The sequence below is a fragment of the Cervus elaphus genome, chromosome 30, assembly GCF_910594005.1.
Source record: "Cervus elaphus chromosome 30, mCerEla1.1, whole genome shotgun sequence".
NCBI classification, from domain to species: Eukaryota; Metazoa; Chordata; class Mammalia; order Artiodactyla; family Cervidae; genus Cervus; species Cervus elaphus.
In genome coordinates this window covers 13,297,023-13,316,238 of record NC_057844.1, presented here as the reverse complement: position 1 = coordinate 13,316,238, position 19,216 = coordinate 13,297,023, and the positions used below count along the sequence as shown (strand labels likewise).

The window sequence follows — 19,216 nt, the reverse complement described above, 5'->3', positions numbered from 1 at the left end:
GAATTCACACAGCCAAGGAGGGTGTCGGGGAAGGGCCCTAACCGAGACGGGAAGGATTCTTTCCTCTAGAGGGGAGGAGTAGAGGCAGTCAGTGAGACCAAACCCCAAATAAGAACAATTACAATTAAGTGAACATGCTACCATATCTTATACATGTTTTTTTTATCGTTCAAGATACTCAACTCTGTTTTCAAATGATAAACAGGTAAAGAGTTAAAGTCTTACATAAAATTCTTCAGACGCCTCTGGAGGTTCGGGAAGTAGAGAAGCTTTTGGCGGCAATTTGAGTTCATAGGTCATAATACTCCACCTGAAGGGAGAAGAATATCTGGTCTAAAATTCCTTTAAAATTTAATAGATTTTGGTCTCACCTCACATCCACACATGCTCGTGCTAAGTCGCTTCAGTCTTGTCTGACTCTTTTGCGACCCCATGGACTGTAGCCAAACAGGCTCCTCTGTCCATGGGATTCTCCAGGCAAGAGTACTAGAGTGGGTTGCCATTTCCTCCTTCAGGGGATCTTCCTGACCCAGGGATCGAACCCAGGTCTCCTGCATTGCAGGTAGATTCTTAACCGTCCGAGCCACCAGGGAAGCCCCTCACAAACACGTGCACACACATTCATGAACATGTTTACCATGTCTGAAATAACCAAACATGGGAAGAGGTGGACTTCTTGTAATCTCATAAAACGCTGGTTCATAATTCATGATTTCCCTATCTTATCAAATCTCGGATCGGAGACTCTCAAACATTTGAAGGCCAAGGCCCACAGTAAGAAATGTACATATGTAACAAGACCGCCCCTCTTCACTAAGTGCAAAGCATTATGATTTTTCTGTTCTTTTCTGTTTTACCTTTTAAATAATCTCACTGCAATTTCGAATTAGATTATAAAAGTTACTAATGGGTCACAACCCCAAATTCTAAAATAATGTCCAAGATTAAATAAATGCACAGTACCTATGAAAAATAAATCATTCTGCAAGTAACAGTCTTACCAAGTCAGCTTATACAGACATGAAATGGAAATTAACTAAATAGTCCTTACATTAAGAAAGTAAGTGCAGAATGGAGAGGAAAATATTAATAGAAATAATGCTTAACTGAAGCAAATTCATTTCAATTAGCTATAAATATTAATTTCAAACCAAACACTGAATCATTTGCTGTTAGACATAAGCAATCAACTCCAGATAAATCCAGTCATCTATCTAAAATAATTTCAACACTTGAGAAGAACAATTGGGTATAGATATTATTATTGTCAGTAACAAGATGTGAAATAAAGATTTTTCAAAGACACAAAGCGTAGTAAGAGCAGTACTGCAAATTATGAAATTTTAAGAAAAGCAAATCACAGTGACAGAACCTAGAGGAAAATCCCAAGATTAGCATAAGTATGTAAACAGAACCTAGTGTATCAATCAGACTAATAAGTTTGCATCAAAATTCAAATTCTGAGAGAATTCCCTGAAAGACATAGGTTATCTGTTAGGGTGTGTAAACTAAATAGATGTGTATAACTACTACTGAACTCTTGATATGAATATATTATAAATATATGCCTGTTGCTGGTTTAGTCACTAAGTTGTGTCTGACTCTTCGAGACCCCATGGACGGCAGTGTGCCAGGCTCCTCTGTCCATGGGACTTTCCCAGAAAGAATACTGGAGTGGGCTGCCGTTTCCTTCTTGACCCAGAAATCAAACCGCCATCTCCTGTATTGCAGGCAGATTCTTTACTGCTGAGTCAGCATGGAAGCCCTCATTACAAATATACATATTTGAGCATAAAAAGTCTTTCTTTCCTTCATTCATCCATGCAACAGGTATGTACTGAACATCTCACACTGACAGTATTCAAGGGTCTGGTAATACAAAAGTGAATATAACTTCTCCAATAAAGCGTATATTCTGGTGCAGAAAACAGATGTAATAAAAGCAATGAATAAAATAATAAAACTTTGTAAAACATCAAGAAGGGAAAATCACAACTGAAAACAAGGAAGGCAAGTTCCGTATACCTAGAAATACTTCTCTGGTCAAAGGATGGTTAAAGAATTGGGAAAGAAATCCACCCAGGTGTCCTTGCACCTTCCACCTATACCTCTTCCCTTTATTGGCAAATGACTGGAGTTGAAGAAACAGGAGAAAGTCTCAGCACGAGCCAGGAAGGGATGCTTACTGGTACCTACTAGGCAGAGCTGGAGGCAGAAAGTAAGAACCAATTTGGTGGTGATTGTGTGCATTAAGGGCTTCCCAAAGAACCTGCCCGCCAATGCAGGAGACAAAAGAGATGTGCATTCAATCCTTGGGTTGGGAAGATCCCCTGGAAGAGGGCATGGTAACCCACTCCAGTATTCTTGCCTGGAGAATCCCATGGACAGAGGAGCCTGGTGGGCTGCAGTCCTTGGGTTCGCAAAGAGTCAGACACGACTGACGTGACTTAGCATGCATGCATGTGCATTAAAGAGTGAGTACAGTGTTGAACAAAGGCCCTTGGAAAGACTCTGTATTTTGGTGTAGACAATCACTTCAACCACTTATCAGTGATTTGACCTTGAAAACATAAAAAATCTCCTGAGCCTTTTAACCTGTAAGATAGAGACGATAGTATTATCCATCTCTTAAATGTATAGTGAGGATTAAACAAGATGATACTCTCTCAAGAAAAGCAACTAGATATGCCAGGCAGCCAAAAATATTAGTCATTCTTACACCCACTGTCTCCAGAAGACTCAGCATTCATCTTTGTGAAATAGTCATAATAATGCTTTTCTTAGCCAGTGTTGTTTGAGGACTAAATAAGTTAATATATAAGAAAAAGCATATAAGATGTGGAATATTACTAAACATCAGTTTTCCACTTGTACTGAACAAAGGTCCATATAGTCAAAGCTATGGTTTTTCCAGTAGTCATGTAAGGATGTGAGAGTTGAACCATAAAAAAGGCTGAGTGCCAAAGAATGGATGCTTTCAAATTGTGGTGCTGGAAAAGACTCTTGAGAGTCCCTTGGACTGCAAGGAGATCAAAGCAGTCAACCCTAAAGAAAATCACCCCTGAATATTCTTGGAAGGACTGATGCTGAAGCTGAAGCTCTAATACTCTGGCCACCTGATGTAAAGAGCCGACTCACTGGAAAAGACCCTAATGCTGAGAAAGATTGAAGGCAGGAGGAGAAAGGGGTGACAGAGGATGAGATGGTTGGATGGCATCACTGACTCAATAGACCTGAGTTTGAGCAAACTCTGAGAGATGGTGAAGGACAGGGAAGCCTGGTGTGCTGTGGCCCATGGTGGCAAAGAACTGGACACCTTAGCAACTGAACAACAACAGTCAGCTTAAGATATCTTGTTATCCTGTGGCCTTCTGACTGACTGAAGGGGTGACAGAGGATGAGACGGTTGGATGGTATTACCAACTCAATGAACATGACTTTGAGCAAATTCTAGGAGATAGTGATGGACAGGGAAGCCTGGCGTGCTGCAGTTCATCGTGTTGGACACGATTTATCAACTGAACAACAACAACAATTCTTAAATTAGTAAAGAAAGCACAGGAACAAAACTGTCTTATGTTTCTAACCATAGTCCTAGCTCTTTAAATCCCCTTTGTGTTTTTTTTTTTTCGCTTGTTTTTTTTTGGTGGGGGGGGGGGGGGTTGGGGGCTTCCCTTGTGGCTCAGCTGGTAAAGAATCCACCTGCAATGCAGGAGACTTGGGTTCAATCCCTGTGGGAAGATCCCCTGGAGAAGGGAAAGGCTACCCACTCCAGTATTCTGGCCTGGAGAATTCCATGGACTGTATAGTCCATGGGGTCACAAAGAGTCAGACACAACTGAGAGTCTCACTTACACTTTTTTTTTTTGCAGGTCTGTATTAAGGAATTTTACTGCAGAGGTGTTGTTTCTCTGCTAACCACCTGGAGAAGTTAATTTTTATAACATACAAGGGAAAAGCACATACCTAGTGCAGAGGAAATGCCTCACAGTATTTCCGAGGTTGTAGGGAGAGTGGTATTTAAATTTACAACAAAAAGCCATTTAAAATACCTTGTGGGGTTTGGTAAGCGTTGAATTGGGCAGTCTTCTGGGAAACCACCTCCAGACTCTTGTAAAGACTGCAGACTGAGCCCACTTTATGCTCCCAAACTACCAGTGGATCCCGCTCATGACTGGTTTGGGATTAACACAGATAAATGCTCACCAATCTAGCTTTCTTTTTAAATATCCTGTCAGCAGAAGAATCAGCCATTGCAACATTACCTTATGACAGGCAAGGTTACCATTAATTAGGTTACAGCTTATTTCAGAGTAATCACATTTTGGATTGGCAGCTCCCTGATGAGATTTTGTTATTTTCAGGAAGAGTTCCCCAGATGGCTAATCCTATCAGAGTTGTTTTGATTCATGCTAGCTCAAGTTTATAATGAGATTTTGACATTTGTGTTCCAGTGATGACGGAGGTTACTGCTTACTGAGTCCTGGCTGCTCCTTATGCGCCTGCGCTCAGTCATGTCTGACTCTTTGCAACCCTGTAGACTGTAGCCTACCAGGCTCCTCTGTCCATGGCATTCTCTAGGCAAGAATAATGGAGTGCGCTGCCATTTCCTTCTCCAGGGGAGCTTCCTGATGCAGTAATTGAACCCACATCTCCTACACTGGCAGATGGATTCTTTATCACTGAGTCACTACGGAAGCCCAGTTGCTCCCTATATGTCAATTCTAAACACCTCCTCCATAATACTCAGGTCACACAGACTGGGATTTTTTTCTTTTTACATGTGGGGTATTTAGAGGGCGATCAGTTAAGAGATGCAATCCAGAACACCATAAAAACAGTGATGGTTCCTCCATGTGAAGCTGTTTTCCTAGCATTTTCCTGTCCCTGGGAAAGGATTATATTTTTTAGTATTTTGTTGGTTCAATTTCTTATTAACATGTATAATTAAGAAGATATACTATCTAAAGTTTGTATGTTTTCTTTGGTTCTCATGAAACCAGAAGATGAAACGGCCATACCTAGTATATTCATCAAAAGACCCCCACAAATTAACTATTTAAGCTTTCTGACCCAAACAGCAGTTAAAAGTAATTAGTATCAACATGAGCTTTCCAAATGGTTCAGTGGTAAAGAATCTGCCTGCCAATGCAGGAGATGTGGTTTCAATCCCTGGGTTGGGAAGATCCCCTGGAGAAGGCAGTAGAAACCTACTCCACTATTCTTCCCTGGAAAAACCTCATGGACAGAGGAGACTAGTGGGCTATAGTCCATGGGTAGGACTGTACTTTGTGGACAGTAGGACAGGACTGAGTGACTAAACAACAGTAAGTATTAATGTAGCCATCTATCTTTAAAATAATGGGTTCATTAAACTAGTTTTCTCATTAAAAAAAAAATTCATTCATTCACTCAAAAAACAAAGAGTGTCTGATCTGTGTCAGGCTCTGTTCTAGACCACAAGGGTGGAACCCCTTCATGGGCTTACTGTCAGTACAATTCTAATAATCAAAAAGAGGGTATCAGTATGCTGCTTTCAATCTAGTTTTAGAAGAGGATTTGTTATTACCTGTCCAACATTTTGGTACTGGCTCGTTCCAGCTTCTCAAGTATCTGAGGAAGTTGGGTGTCGTCATCATAGGAGCCTCCCCAGCCGAGAACGCGGGCAAGGTCGTTTCCCGTGCCCAGAGGCAGTACTCCCAGCTGACACTGAAAAACAGCCCCAAAGCAGACCTCAGACAAGTCAAGAGAGAGGGCCTCCGACATTTCTGCACTTCACTGGTCAGCAGGATAGGGTACATTCATGTTAACTAGCAACGAAAAGAATGATGACCACTTGCCTGTTTGTTCAAGTTGAGCTTATCAATTTCTGACAAAACCCAACCTACACTTCCATCTCCTCCACAAACAAGAATCCGGAAATTGTCAAACTTCTGGAATAATCTTAAACTGAAAGTAAGAAGTATTTTATTTTAGGATAAGTGAATAAAAATCACTTTCTCCAATTCTTTTGTCATTCTGTTGTTACTTATTGGTACTCATGTTCAGATTAAATATAAGAACTCTTACAGGTGAATCATACTATAAAAATTAATTTGAGTGCAATGCTGAACTCATGAAAATGTCTTAATCATAAAGAGGAAAGAGGATTATAAGCAGAAATGGAGACAAAATTAGGAAGAAAGGGGAGTGAGAAATGCGAAAACAAAAAAGAAGCAGAATCCAAGAAAGATTATTAAAGGTTAAGTGATAGGTGATGGTAAAAGTAGTGACTTTTTCTTTCTATCACAAGGATATATTATTTCCATGAGTAGCATATTAAACCCAGGGTTGAGAATCCAGGGCACTGATGCTCTTGAGTGGCCTGGGGGCAATTCCTAGAGATCCACCCAACATCACTGTTATACCCCCACCATACTGCCAGTAGTTTTTTTACTTCCTCTTTTCCTTTTCTCAGGTCAATCTTTTTACTTCTGCCTTCCTTCATCAAATTTTGACACATCTCACCTTCTGAATGTACCTTTGTACACCTCAAGTATTGTGGAAAATCGAAAAAATATGGAGACAATCTCAAGAAATTTCACAAAAGGAGTTCCTTGGAATTTTAGAGGATGAGTAGAAAAAATGTGAAAAAATAAGATATTGGAGCCATGAAGGATTATAAAACAGATATGCTAGAAAGAGAGACAAAGCTAATTAGCAATGGGAGAGACAGAGGTGATGAGAGAAGCTAGATGAGAAAGAGCCAGGACCCATGCAGCGGGAAGGAAGGGAGACACAGTACATAAGGAAGGACTTGGGTTCAAATGAAGATCAATACCCACGGAACCAGAAGGGCCTGAGATAGCAAGAAAAAGGCAATGGAAACAAGAAGGAAGACCCCGAAAGGACAAAAGTGAAAAGGGGCACAAAGAGAGACTGAGAAGAGAAACAGAGAAGACGGGAGAGTGCTGAATCACAAAACACAAAAGGCCTTTTCAGGAACTGGTGTCTAAAACCTTCATTTCTACTTCTGTGTTACAGTGGAATTCAAGAGAAAAGCCAAGTTGGCATAGGTAAATCATAAAGAGATTGTACGCCCCTGGTTCAGATGACTCAATATCACCTCTTCAACAAATATCATATATATATATACTAATATATAGATAGATACTAAAAATGTATCCAAAGTGCCTCAAGGCATATTTTCCGTCACTGAAACACTTATTTTATTCCCCCAGATTTTAAATTATATGACATTCCAGGAAGTTTGAAATGGACAGTTAACAAAAGTACTTTCTGTCATTTATGGGAACCAAGTCTGAAATTCTTAAGAACTTATTTCTGAGAGCCCCAAGAGTATCTGTGTTTCGGTTAAATAACTGATTATTTGTACTGTTTACAGTTCAATACTAGCCTCTCATGCAAATCATTTTCTGAAGTTATTTTTTTTGTATTTCTCCATTTACACAAGTTGGTCTACTTCTGCAGAGCTAAGCAAACAGAACTGTTTGATGTAGGACATATTCTAAAACATTTTCTAAACAAATTTTAGAACTTTGGGCACATAAGGAAGTTACATAAATATCAAAAAGGTTGTGTTAAAATTTATAATTAGAACGTTAAAAAAAGGGAAGTGTGAGAAGATCAACCCAGAGGCGTCTAGATGAATCTACAATTTTCCTGAACCGAAAAACCAAATGTATTTCACACTTAGTGCTACATTTCATTCAAGGAAGATTTGTCAGTAATCAATTACCCCAAATGAGGACCGCCGTTCATCAAATCAAACACCTGAGCTGGATTTAGTAACTGTTTAAATCGACGAAGAAACTTTACTCCCTGATTATCTCCACTCTTAGAATTGACAAAAACCAATAAAGGACTAACACAGAATGAAAACGTTGCTCTACAGAAACCTGTGGGAGAAAAAAACAAAAACAATGTAAGATCAATATGTACCGCTTTCTCTTAACAAAACTTTAGAAGAAAAACAAGAAATTCATACTTCAGAGCCCCCATATGCAGACAGGTTTATTACTTACATATTAAGAACACAGAACTTACCTTTTAAAATATGAGCTATAATGAAAAATCATACAAAAGATGGTGAAAGTATTAAGCACAGATAATTTGAGATCTACCACTTGCCCTAACGACACTTAATTATTAAGAGAGACCAATCATAGTCTACAAATTCACAGTTGTTAAAGGGTCATGCTAATTTTCAGTATTATAAAATATTTAACACCTCCCGTGTTAAGGTCTCAAAGTATTTTTAAATTTTATAATAAATAACAGAACGTTGATATATTGGGGCTTAGGGGGAGGTTGTTAACAGCACAGGTTAAAAAAAATCATATCTTGTGCAGCTTCTAGTAGCTATGATATCTATTGGCATATTTCTATAAAAAGTTTGAAAAGCATAAGGCACTTTATTGATGCAAAACATTAATAATAGTTTATGGAAAAAGCCTTATGTAATACAGTTTGTTTACAAAGAAGTGATAAGTATGCTATCCCCAAACCAGTGTTATAAATGGGTTCTTCCACATGTACAATTAAGTTGTAAAATATTAACATTTAAAAAAGTGAATGAATGTATGGGAATATAAATTCCTACAACGAAACGATAGGAAAACAGGTTTCAAAAAGAGCTTTGCTAATGGGCAGTTTCAATTACAGAAGGGAAAAATGCTTATAAAAAATTAATTTGTTCAGGTTGCATTTTCTTACGGAATAATGATCTTATTTGATTTGCAGAAATGTAAAATCTATAAATCTTCTACACTGTAATTTCACCACTGTGTTAATAGTTATGTTAAACCTTAATTTTAAAATGTTCTTGTATAAATTAAATGTACTGTTCTGCAACTGAAATGGAATTATTATATAAAAACTGACCATAATAACCAACTACAATGTTATTTATACTAGGAAAATAGTGTACATATCAACATTTGATAAACCAGGAATACACATACTTATACTACTGACACTTACCATCAGAATCAGTGCTGTTTAGTGCAATTGGAGGTATGACAGATACTTTACATTGGCCAAGTGGACATACAGGATGATATAAATCTTTACAGGCAGTGTGTACCTAGAAGCAAAGAAATAAACCTTCAGGAATCACTAACATACACCCACGTTTCGTTATGGTACAAACTATGTCTAAGGAACTGAAAAATGAAGATCAAGTGCATCTTCAAATGTTCAGGAATTCATAAATTATTTTAATGCCACAGTGTTTATACTTCTAAGGAATGGACTAATCATTTTAGAGATAGGAATTTGATTTGGTCTGTGCAGTCTGTTTCCATGGGTGACTCAGGCAAGTTGTATGTAGTCAGCAAATGCCTGGTGAAAGCAAGGAGAAAGGAAGAGATAGAGGAAGGAGGTCAGAGGAAGGAAGAAGGAAGAAGAGAAGAGAGGAAGGGAGGGAAGAAGGGATGAAGAAGGGAAGCAAAATGGTATGCGTCCAAGCATCACTGTCCATAGGAAAAACTGATGACATTGTACAAAATTCGTACAGAATATAATGAAAATAAATACAGTCTGCAAGGCGTCTGCAGGGACCCTGCAACTTTCTATTCACACCCTTTTTATAACACCGTCATGCTAGTACAGTTATAAGGACATCTGTGCCTACCGTCTCAGCTAGACTGCAGGCTCAGAAAGGAAAAGAAAAAGGTCTTACTATCGCCCACTCATCTTGAGAAGTGATCCACATCACCGGCACTCAGCGGATGTCTTAACTCCGTAGCAAAAAAAGATGCAAGGTCACTCAAGCAGGGCAAACAAATAATGTAGGACCTAGGCAATTTAGAATAATTTATGTACCTACCTAGAGAGCCTTTAAATGCTTTATCAGTAAAAGCAGGCACTTCATAAAGCACTTATTTAATGTGGTTTTATTTCATTAGTCCTTTTAGAAAACTGGCATATCAGTTAAACACATATTTATCAAAACTTTTGAGAAAATAATTGAAATTTAATAGTGATTTTTGTTCTGCTGACGACCTGATACAGGACAGTTTCCTAATATGGTTTATAATAATTAATCCATATGGATTTTAGAAAAATGAGAATGCACAGTTTTAAAAGAAAACTGAGAATCATGAAGTAAAACAGAAAAATTATAACAATGTTAAAAGAAACAAGCAGAAATAAAATTATATCTTCACTATTTTTATGAAAAAGGTAAAACTATGTCCACAAACTAGACAACAGCTGGCAAACTTAGGAGCTGATTCATTAAGGTTGTGGAAATACGGCTTGGTTTGGTTTTGAACCAAGTGACTATGTTTAGATACTAGATATGTTGCTGTTAGAAACTCATAATTTAAAGGCAAAATAATATCATAACAGATCAATGATAGTGTATGTGATGTACAAGATTAAGAGGGATGGAAAAGGTGGCAACAGAGGATGAGATGGTTGGATGGCATCACCGACTCAGACACAACTGCGCGACTGAATAATAGCAAGCTTTCCTGTTTGGTTACCCTAAGTTTATCTCCTATGTCTGCAGGATAAATTAGGAGTTTGGGATTAACATATACACACTACTGTATGTAAAATAGATAACCAACCAAGAACCTACTGTACAGTACAGGGAACTCGACTCAATATTTTCTAATAGCTATAAGGGAAAGAATCTGAAAATAAATATATATAAATACGTATATATTTACTTATGTATAACTGAATCTCTGTGCAGCGTGCCTGAAACTAACACCCCACTGTAAATCAAGCATACTTCAACTAAAAAAAGATAATAGCTGACTAAAGATAAGTAGAGCGCTAGATATTGCATGTAAAGACAACTTTTATAAAACCTTTCTAAAACGAATCATTACACAGATGATCTCCTTTCTTTTCAAAAAGTTATAAAAAGAGCAGCTGCAGTTTCAGAAGTAGAGAAATAGACTTCAGCAAATGCAGACTAATAAAAGCGGTGGTAGAGGTATACATCAGCAGTTATCCCCCCAAAATAGAAATCTTAGGTGGGATGGAATCTTGACTTAAAATCTGGTTTGAATGGCACAAGAATGTTTTCAGGGTTAGGGTTGCTCGAAAACTCCAAAAAGAAAGAGATTATCTAATATAATCTGTATATTATATTACATGGGATAAAAAATGAAAAGTAACATCTACGGCAATAAAAGAGCTAATTGATGAAGGAAAACAAAATCATGGCGATCAGGAGAATCATGTTTGATTCAAAGACGAAAAAGGAACACAAGATAACCTATCAGTCCTGACTAAAAATAAGTCATAGGAGTTATTTTTCCTCCATGGCCCATGGAATCAATTTCATTGATTACAAAATCAAGACATCATACGCAGACCTCTTGCATTCACTGACCTTCAAATCAACAGTATTTTTAAAATTTTTATTAACACTATTTTTTATTTAATTTTAATTTTTTGGCCACATCATGAAAAGATTTTAGTTCCTGGACCAGGGATTGAACTCTCACCTCTTCAGTGGAAGTATAGACTCTTAACCACTGAACCACCATGGAAGTCCCTTCAACATACTTACTGAGAGCAATGGTTTCCCATCTTTTTTTGTTGGGGGGAGGGGGTGACTTCCAAGACTCAAAACATGACCAAATAACTCAGCCTCAATGCAAGGCAATCAGCACCCTAGTGGGACAGCATCGCCCAGTGCTCAGGTGGGCACACACTGCCTCCTCGCCCCGCCGTCTTTTGGCCCCACGTCACCCTCTGAGGGCCGTGAGGTCACCCTGAGTTCCTGCTCGGACCACCCTCCTGCAGCATGGAGGCCCAGTCCTCACGCAGTCTGTCAGAGGTGGGAGAATTCCTTGCCGTGGGCTCCATGCTACACTATATCTGCTTCCCACCACTTGCTTGCATGTGCAAAGAAGATTTTAAATATTTACTCATTTCTAAAACATAAATGCATACAACTTAAATTGTATCAGTGCAGAGCCTACTGAATTTGGCTTCTGTCAAGAGAAAACACATGAGGTTGTAGCAAACCCACACCTTGCTTGTCAGTCAAAATCTGGTGGCTTTCTGTCAGCAACAGGTGTTAAAACGGGCTGAAAATAGCAAACCACTAGATGCGGCTGAAGCTTGATGAAAAACAATAAGACTGTGGGAAAGAGGTCCTCAGATAAAAGAAATATATAACAAGAATAGGTGTCATAAACAGGGCACGTGCAGAAGTACCCAGAGTGGAAGGAATACACTTTGAAAAAGGTGCACCTTAAAATGGGCTTCCCTGGTAGCTCAGCTGGTAAAGAAATGCAGGAGAATGCCTGCAATGCAAGAGACCACCTACAATGTAGGAGACGTGGGTTCAATCCCCAGGTCAGGAAGATCCCTGGAGGAGGGAATGGCAGCCCACTCCAGTATTCTTGCCTGGGAAATCCCATGGACAGAGGAGCCTGGCGGGCTACAGTCCATGGGGTCACAAGAGTCAGACACGATTAAGCGACTAAACCACCACCACCAAAATGGGTGCATATACTTACTACCAGGCTGTGCTCTGCCATAAATTCTTAGCTTTGTCTCTAAATCACATAGATGAAGATACAGGAAGAAACATTTCTTTTAATGGAAAATATTTATAAAACTCTCACCATCGTTCTACACCAAAGGCATCTCCAATCTTGAAGACGGAGAACACTGCCACACGTTTTGTCGCAGACAGCACACTTGGCACTCACGGGCAAGTTACCCTCGAGCCACTGGTGAGGCATAGCCACCTACACAGCAGAAAGAAAGGGCAGTCAAGTTAAAGACCACGGAGGACATCATTCTTAGCCCACAGAAGAGATACAGTGATTTCTTACTCTATGGAATCAGCAACATGTGTCATTCCTGGCATGCGTTCCTTTCCCCCACTTTTAATGAGCATCTATTATGCCCAAGCACTATAGGGATACAAAAATAAGACTAAACCCCTACCCTGCAGGATTTGTATTCTCACTGAGCACAGAGAGGGATTATCATAAAGTGACCAGGAAGGGGTATCAGAGATTTGCATGCAAGGGAGATAAGGTTTTGAACGTGGGGGGAGCAGGCCCCAAAGTCTGAGGAGTGAATGTCTGAGTATACAGCTGAGCTGAGCCTTAAAGAGTACCTTAGTCAGCCAGATAAGGGTCTACAACATCAGCCCAGCCCAACAACCCCTCCTAAGCCCTTACACACCAATCCCCTTAAAATTTAAGAGCTGAAAGAAGCTACAAAGGATTGAATTGAAAATAAAAAGTCACAATCTACCCAAACTTTCCATCTAATCCTAACAATCAACACTTCCTCTTAACTTCCTGTTGTAATTTAACTAATTAGATGGCTCCCACTTAATTTCCATGGGAACAGAGAATAAAGGAGTGGGGGGACCTGGGAGAGAGCAGAGATGGAAGGAGCTCACCCCATCCTCGTTCTCGATGATGTCCTTCCCGATGGAGGCCAGGGTCGTCCACTTGCAGTTGTTTGTTGCCCTCACTGCACACCGTTTGTGAGCCTTGAATTTACACACTAAAATAAAAAGCCAACCATTGCTAAGTGAATATGTACTTTTGGACCAACAATGAAAGGAAATCACAGCATGAAATTTCAAAGGAGTGGGGGGCATGAGTAGAAGAAAGACAATATTTTTAAAAGTTTCTTACTCTTCAATAACAGTCGATATTCTAAAAGGCAAATATGATAATGTGCTTATGAAGCATTTTGATCAAGCTACAGACTGCTACTTAGAGAGATTTCACTTACTCCTAAGAGAAGAAAGGAAACAAATACTAAAAGAATTAATTATGGAGAAAGGAGACGACGCGCGCGCGTGCGCACACACACACAAATAAGAAGATAAAATTCAGTAATACAGGAGTTCTGGTAACATCCAATTTCTAAGTCTGGGCGCTAATTACATAAAAGCATTTAATTTGTGAAAATTCAACAAACTATGTACCCTTCTGATATTTTCTTTTTTCTGTTCGTATATTACACTTAAATAAAAAGTTTGAAAATATAAGAGAAATAAAGAACAAGATAATTCAGGGGAATTTGAAAGTCCAAGTACGTCAAGAAAATATCCAGGCATCATGGGAAATACATCGACGAGGGTCACAAAGATGGCACTATCTTTTAAAAGTGTCCTGTTGGGACTTCCCTGATGGTCCAGTGGCCAAGACTCTGTGCTCCCAATGCAGGGTCCCCAGGTTCGATCCCTGATCAAGGAACTAGATCCCACATGTCACAACTAAGAGCAGTACAGCCAAATAAATATTTTTTAAAAGGTATCTTGTTGGAAGTGAGTAAGTAAAAAAGAGAAAAACAAGTATTGTATACTAACGCAAAAATATGGAATCTTGAAAGATGGTACTGATGAAATAATCTGTAGGCAGCTATGGAGACACAGACATAAAGAACAGACTTATGTACATGGGGCAGGGGGTAAGGAGAGGGTGGGATGCAAGGAGACAGTAACACGGGACATACAGTACCACGTGCAAAAGAGACAGTCATTGGGAATTTGCCATGTGACTCAGTGAACTCAAACCAGAACTCGGTAACAACTGAGAGGGGTGGGATGGGGAGGGAGGTGGGGGGGGGTTCGAGGGAGGTGACTCAGGTAAATCTACGGCTGATTCATACTGATGTTCGGCAGAAACCAATATAATACTGTAAAGCATTTGCGTGTGTGTTAGTCACTCAGTCGCGTCCGACTCTTTGCGACCCCATGGACTGCAGGCTTCTCTATCCATGGAATTCTCCAGGCAAGAATACTGGAGTGGGTTGCCATTCCCTCCTCTAGAGGAACTTCCCAACCCAGAGACTGAACCTGGTCTCCTGAATCACAAGTAAATTCTTTACCATTTGATCTACAGGGAAGTCCTATATCCTCCAGTTGAAAACAAATAATGTTTTTTTAAAAAAGATTTTAAAAGTATCCTGTTGGGATGACTACATGATAATGCAGAAGAAAGGAATAATGAAGTGACACTCCCACTACATGCATCACTAAAGCTCCCCAGCCATATTATCAGAAAGATACCTACAGAAGAGAAATAAGAGGAAACAGCAAGACAGAAGCAACACATACATGAAAAAAATAAGTAAGCCACAAGTTATTTGAAAAATTAAACCTTGCTTATGAAAATCAGAACTTGACTACTACTAAGCTTATCCATCCCTGTAAGGACACAAGTTGTTGTTCATTAGTTGCTCAGTCCTGTTGGACTCTTTGCGACCCCGTGGACTGTAGCCCACCAGGCTCCTCTGTCCACGGGATTCTCCAGGCAAGAATACTGGGGTGGGTTGCCATGTCCTCCTCCAGAGGATCTTCCCGACCCAGGGATGGAACCCGTGTCTCCTGCACCACAGGTAGACTCTTTACCATTGAGCCACCAGGGAAGCCCACCAAGGACACACGTTAACATACACTGAGCCAATCACTAATGAATATTGACGTTATAAAGGGTCTCTGACTTTTCAGAGAAATATTTAAAAGTAGAGATCATTTTGGTAGAAACATAATAAGGTATCTGCTGCAAATTCAAAATGAAAAGGTGACTCCTTTTAGCATGGTTTTTGAATGTCTACCAGTAAACCATTAACAAATTTGAAATAACAGGTTATGCGCCCTTCTCTTTAAATTGTCTTAATTTAATATAACATGAAAACAAACAGGTCAAGTAAAATAAATAAGATGCCTATATAGCCAAATGTTCAGAATGCTTCAGGTATCATAAATAGCCAGTATATAAATAGCCACCTAAATTGAGCTGTTTTTCTGTAAAAACAACATGAGTATATAGACACTGGCAATGTTACATTTACCTGCTCTTTCGTGTACACTGACAAATTCTTTACTGGAAATCATAATATTTTTGTTATAAATGACTTTGTGACTCAAGAACAGTCTTCATATAGAAAACAAATTTTCCACTTAACTTTATTGCTGAGAATCAGTAATGTAAAGAAACAGCAACGCAGGAAGTAAGCTTCGTTTGAAAAGTTACTTCAGCATGATATCTGCTCCCTTTTGCTATAAGGCAAGTGACTTTTACATTAGTATTTTAAATTATTTAACTGGCTCAATCTGTTATTTTATTTCTCAAAAGAATGGTTCTAGTTTTAGTAAAAAAGCAAACTGTTTTCTAAGTACAAATATGTGTTGATAGTCAATAACTTTTCTAAGAGACAAAGAAGGAAGTAATACAAAGAGGGCAACAGGGTCTAATTTCATGGCTTTTTGAAGATTTTGCCATTAAAAATTAAACACTTTATGAAAAATAAAAATCACTTTTGTAATAATAAAATTCTTCATGCAATGAGCATGGAGAATCACAAAGGTGTTTAATATAATACATAATGATTAAAATAAAACAAACTGGACTGAAATTATGGTCACTAAGGAATGGACATGAGGAATAAGCACCTTAATTTGGTAGGTGACAATTTTCTCCAAACAAGTGATTCTGAAATAAAGCCTTTTTTCCTGACCTGTAATAGCCATTATTTTAAACTACAGAACTTAAAAAATATCCTGGCTTATAATAAAATTATGATTCTTTATTGCAATATAGTCTTTAACAAGTTTTAAGTGTTCAGAAGTGGTTAAGACAAAAATTCATAAATACCTGTATAGAGATACTTTATGCTGTTGATTAAAAAGAATTACCATCTAACTTTTTATTCTTAGGGTGCTGTTTAAATATGTGTGAAGCACAACTATGCTCTGAAATTATAATTAACATTCTCAACTGATTTAGGGAATTATCCGTGAAATGTATTTCCTGCCTTCTGTTTTTCATTCATAGACTTTGTATATGCCAGGCTTTAAAATGATCATTTAGTTACTGTTCAGCACAAGCCTAGAAAACAAATCACTACAGACTCCTTTTACTGTGAAAAAGGGGCAGAAAGACTAAGTAAATATAGTGTTGACGTTGCACCCTGGAAGCTGGATTCTATTATAATACATTATTCATTGTCATTACTGAATGAATTTTTCCTGTATTTGCACCTCTGTTATAACTAAAAATTTTTTGTGTTGTAAGCCTTCAGTTTCGCTAAACAAGCAGTTTATGCAGATTTCAAGGGGGATTTCTAAAAGTTTAATTTTGTTTACAATAAACATATCCTAAATAACTACATTCTCACAGAATAAAAAGGCTTCCCTAGTGGTTCATTGTAGAGAATCCCCCTGAAAATGCAGGAGAGGCGGGTTTGATCCTTGGGTCAGGAAGATCCCCTGGAGAAGGGAATGGCAACCCACTCCAGTATTCTTGCCTGGGAAATCCCATGGACAGAGGAGCCTGGTGGGTTACAGTCCAAGGGGTCACAAAAGAGTCAGACATGACTTAGCAACTAAACAATAAAACGACACAAAATAAAAGGCAACCTTTTTGGGTATTGATAAAACCCTTGGGATTTCTAAAATCTTCTGCTGCAGTTCTAAATATACTAATGGGCAAGATTTAAAACTTTTATCAACAAAAAAATTGAATACTAACATATATTCCTCTAAAAGATAATTTAAAAATGCTATAATTGAGCCTTTAAAAATCAGAAACTTAATTATCAATAGAATAATGTAACACATCTTTTTAAAGACTTGGAAGTTTTTTATCCTCACCAGCTAATGTAATTTTCATTTTTATTTTAAAATGCTTAGAAAAATATTCAGTCATCTCACTGTTAAGTTCAACTCCTTTACAATTAAATATATTTAATAATGCATAACTCTCAGATCAGAAGGGTACCACAGATCAGTTCTAACAGTATCTAAGATACTATTAGATTAGATTTTTTTTTAGCAGTTTGAGGAATAATAGACTATAAGGTAACTGTAGGGGGGCTTCCCTCATAGCTCAGTTGGTAAAGAATCTGCCTGCAATGCAGGAGACCTGGATTCAATTCCTGGGTTGGGAAGATTCTCTGGAGAAGGAAATGGCAACCCACTCCAGTATTCTTGCCTGGAGAATCCCATGGACAGAGGAGACTGGCAGACTATAGCCCATGGGGTCACAAGAGTTGGACATGACCTAGCGGCTAAACCACCAAGGTAATCGTACAAAGACCTTCAGAATAACTCCATATAATCACTAAAGTCAGAAAGACTAATTATGTCTTTGTTTTCAATCATTTGTTAAATCTAAAAAAAATGTTCATGTCTCCTCCAAATTCTCATTTTCATGAATTTTAATGCATCAGGCAGTTAATGCATCAAGCAATTACAGATTGCTTATACAACTCACCAAAAAGGTCTACAATTTATCTGACTAGAAAAATAGCATCATTGTATGCATTCTCTTATTTCATTTTTATAGTATAAATGACTATTATCCCCATTTTAGAAAGGAGGAAGCAAAAATCTAAAAGGGTTACACCAGTCCTGGTCATAGTTTGTAGTATTGAAACTGGAATCTGAACCCCCAGAGTTTAACTAGAGAACCCTATTCTTATGCACTAAGCTGGGTCATGTTAAATAGCTGAAATACTGATGTATCTTGGATTTTATAATTCAAAATGAGTTAAAACTGTGACTCTATTTCTAATTTATTATTTGATTGTAATACAGTTATATTACAAAATTACCTAAGAATTTTTTGTATTAAGAGAAAAAAGCTAATAGCAGTAGTATATGTAGTTTAAAAAGAAGTGCACAGTGATGGAACCGCTGAGCAATTAAATAAATCAGAAGAGATATGAGTTTTCTCCTGGTGACATTAAGTGGTCACTTCTCTTAAATTTAAAAATAACCCACAAATCCTGTGATGGGAACAACAGCATAGACCTTATTTTTAGAAAACTTTAAAGAAATTTAAAAGGTGTGTGTGAGTTAGTCGCTCATTCATGTCCGACTCTTTGCAACCCCATGGACTGTAGACAGCCAACTTCTGTCCCTGGGATTCTCCAGGCAAGAATACAGGAGTGGGTTTCCATTCCCTTCTCCAGAGGATCTTCCTGATCCAGGGATCGAACCCAAGTCTCCTGCCTTGCAGGCAAGTTCTTTAGCATCTGAGCCACCGGGGAAGCCCCAGTTACATTAAACACAAATGAAATAAAACATTTAAAATGATGGAGTGTAAGTAACCATCAGAAATTCTGCCAAAAGAGTGTATACTGTCCACCAGAAAGTTTTGTCCTCTATAATCAAACAGAACAGAAAAAGAATGCTGGGAGATGAGAACGATATACACAGTCTACAGAATTTTCTTTACCAGTAGATGCTAGTTCCTGAGGAGGG

At 38.3% G+C, this 19,216-nt stretch overlaps 1 protein-coding gene across 8 annotated transcripts in view; it reads right to left on the bottom strand.

Moving 5' to 3' along the window:
- Positions 1–19,216, bottom strand: part of DGKH (diacylglycerol kinase eta) — a 218,661-nt gene that overhangs the window by 73,585 nt on the left and 125,860 nt on the right. For all 8 annotated transcript variants that reach the window (XM_043892315.1, XM_043892318.1, XM_043892311.1 and 5 more), the window contains 7 exons: positions 13,394–13,500; positions 12,600–12,725; positions 8,983–9,085; positions 7,739–7,898; positions 5,841–5,949; positions 5,570–5,709; positions 226–310 (listed from right to left, as the gene is read on the bottom strand). In XM_043892315.1, coding sequence (XP_043748250.1) covers positions 226–310; positions 5,570–5,709; positions 5,841–5,949; positions 7,739–7,898; positions 8,983–9,085; positions 12,600–12,725; positions 13,394–13,500 — 830 coding nt within the window. The remainder of the gene's footprint in view (positions 1–225; positions 311–5,569; positions 5,710–5,840; positions 5,950–7,738; positions 7,899–8,982; positions 9,086–12,599; positions 12,726–13,393; positions 13,501–19,216) is intronic.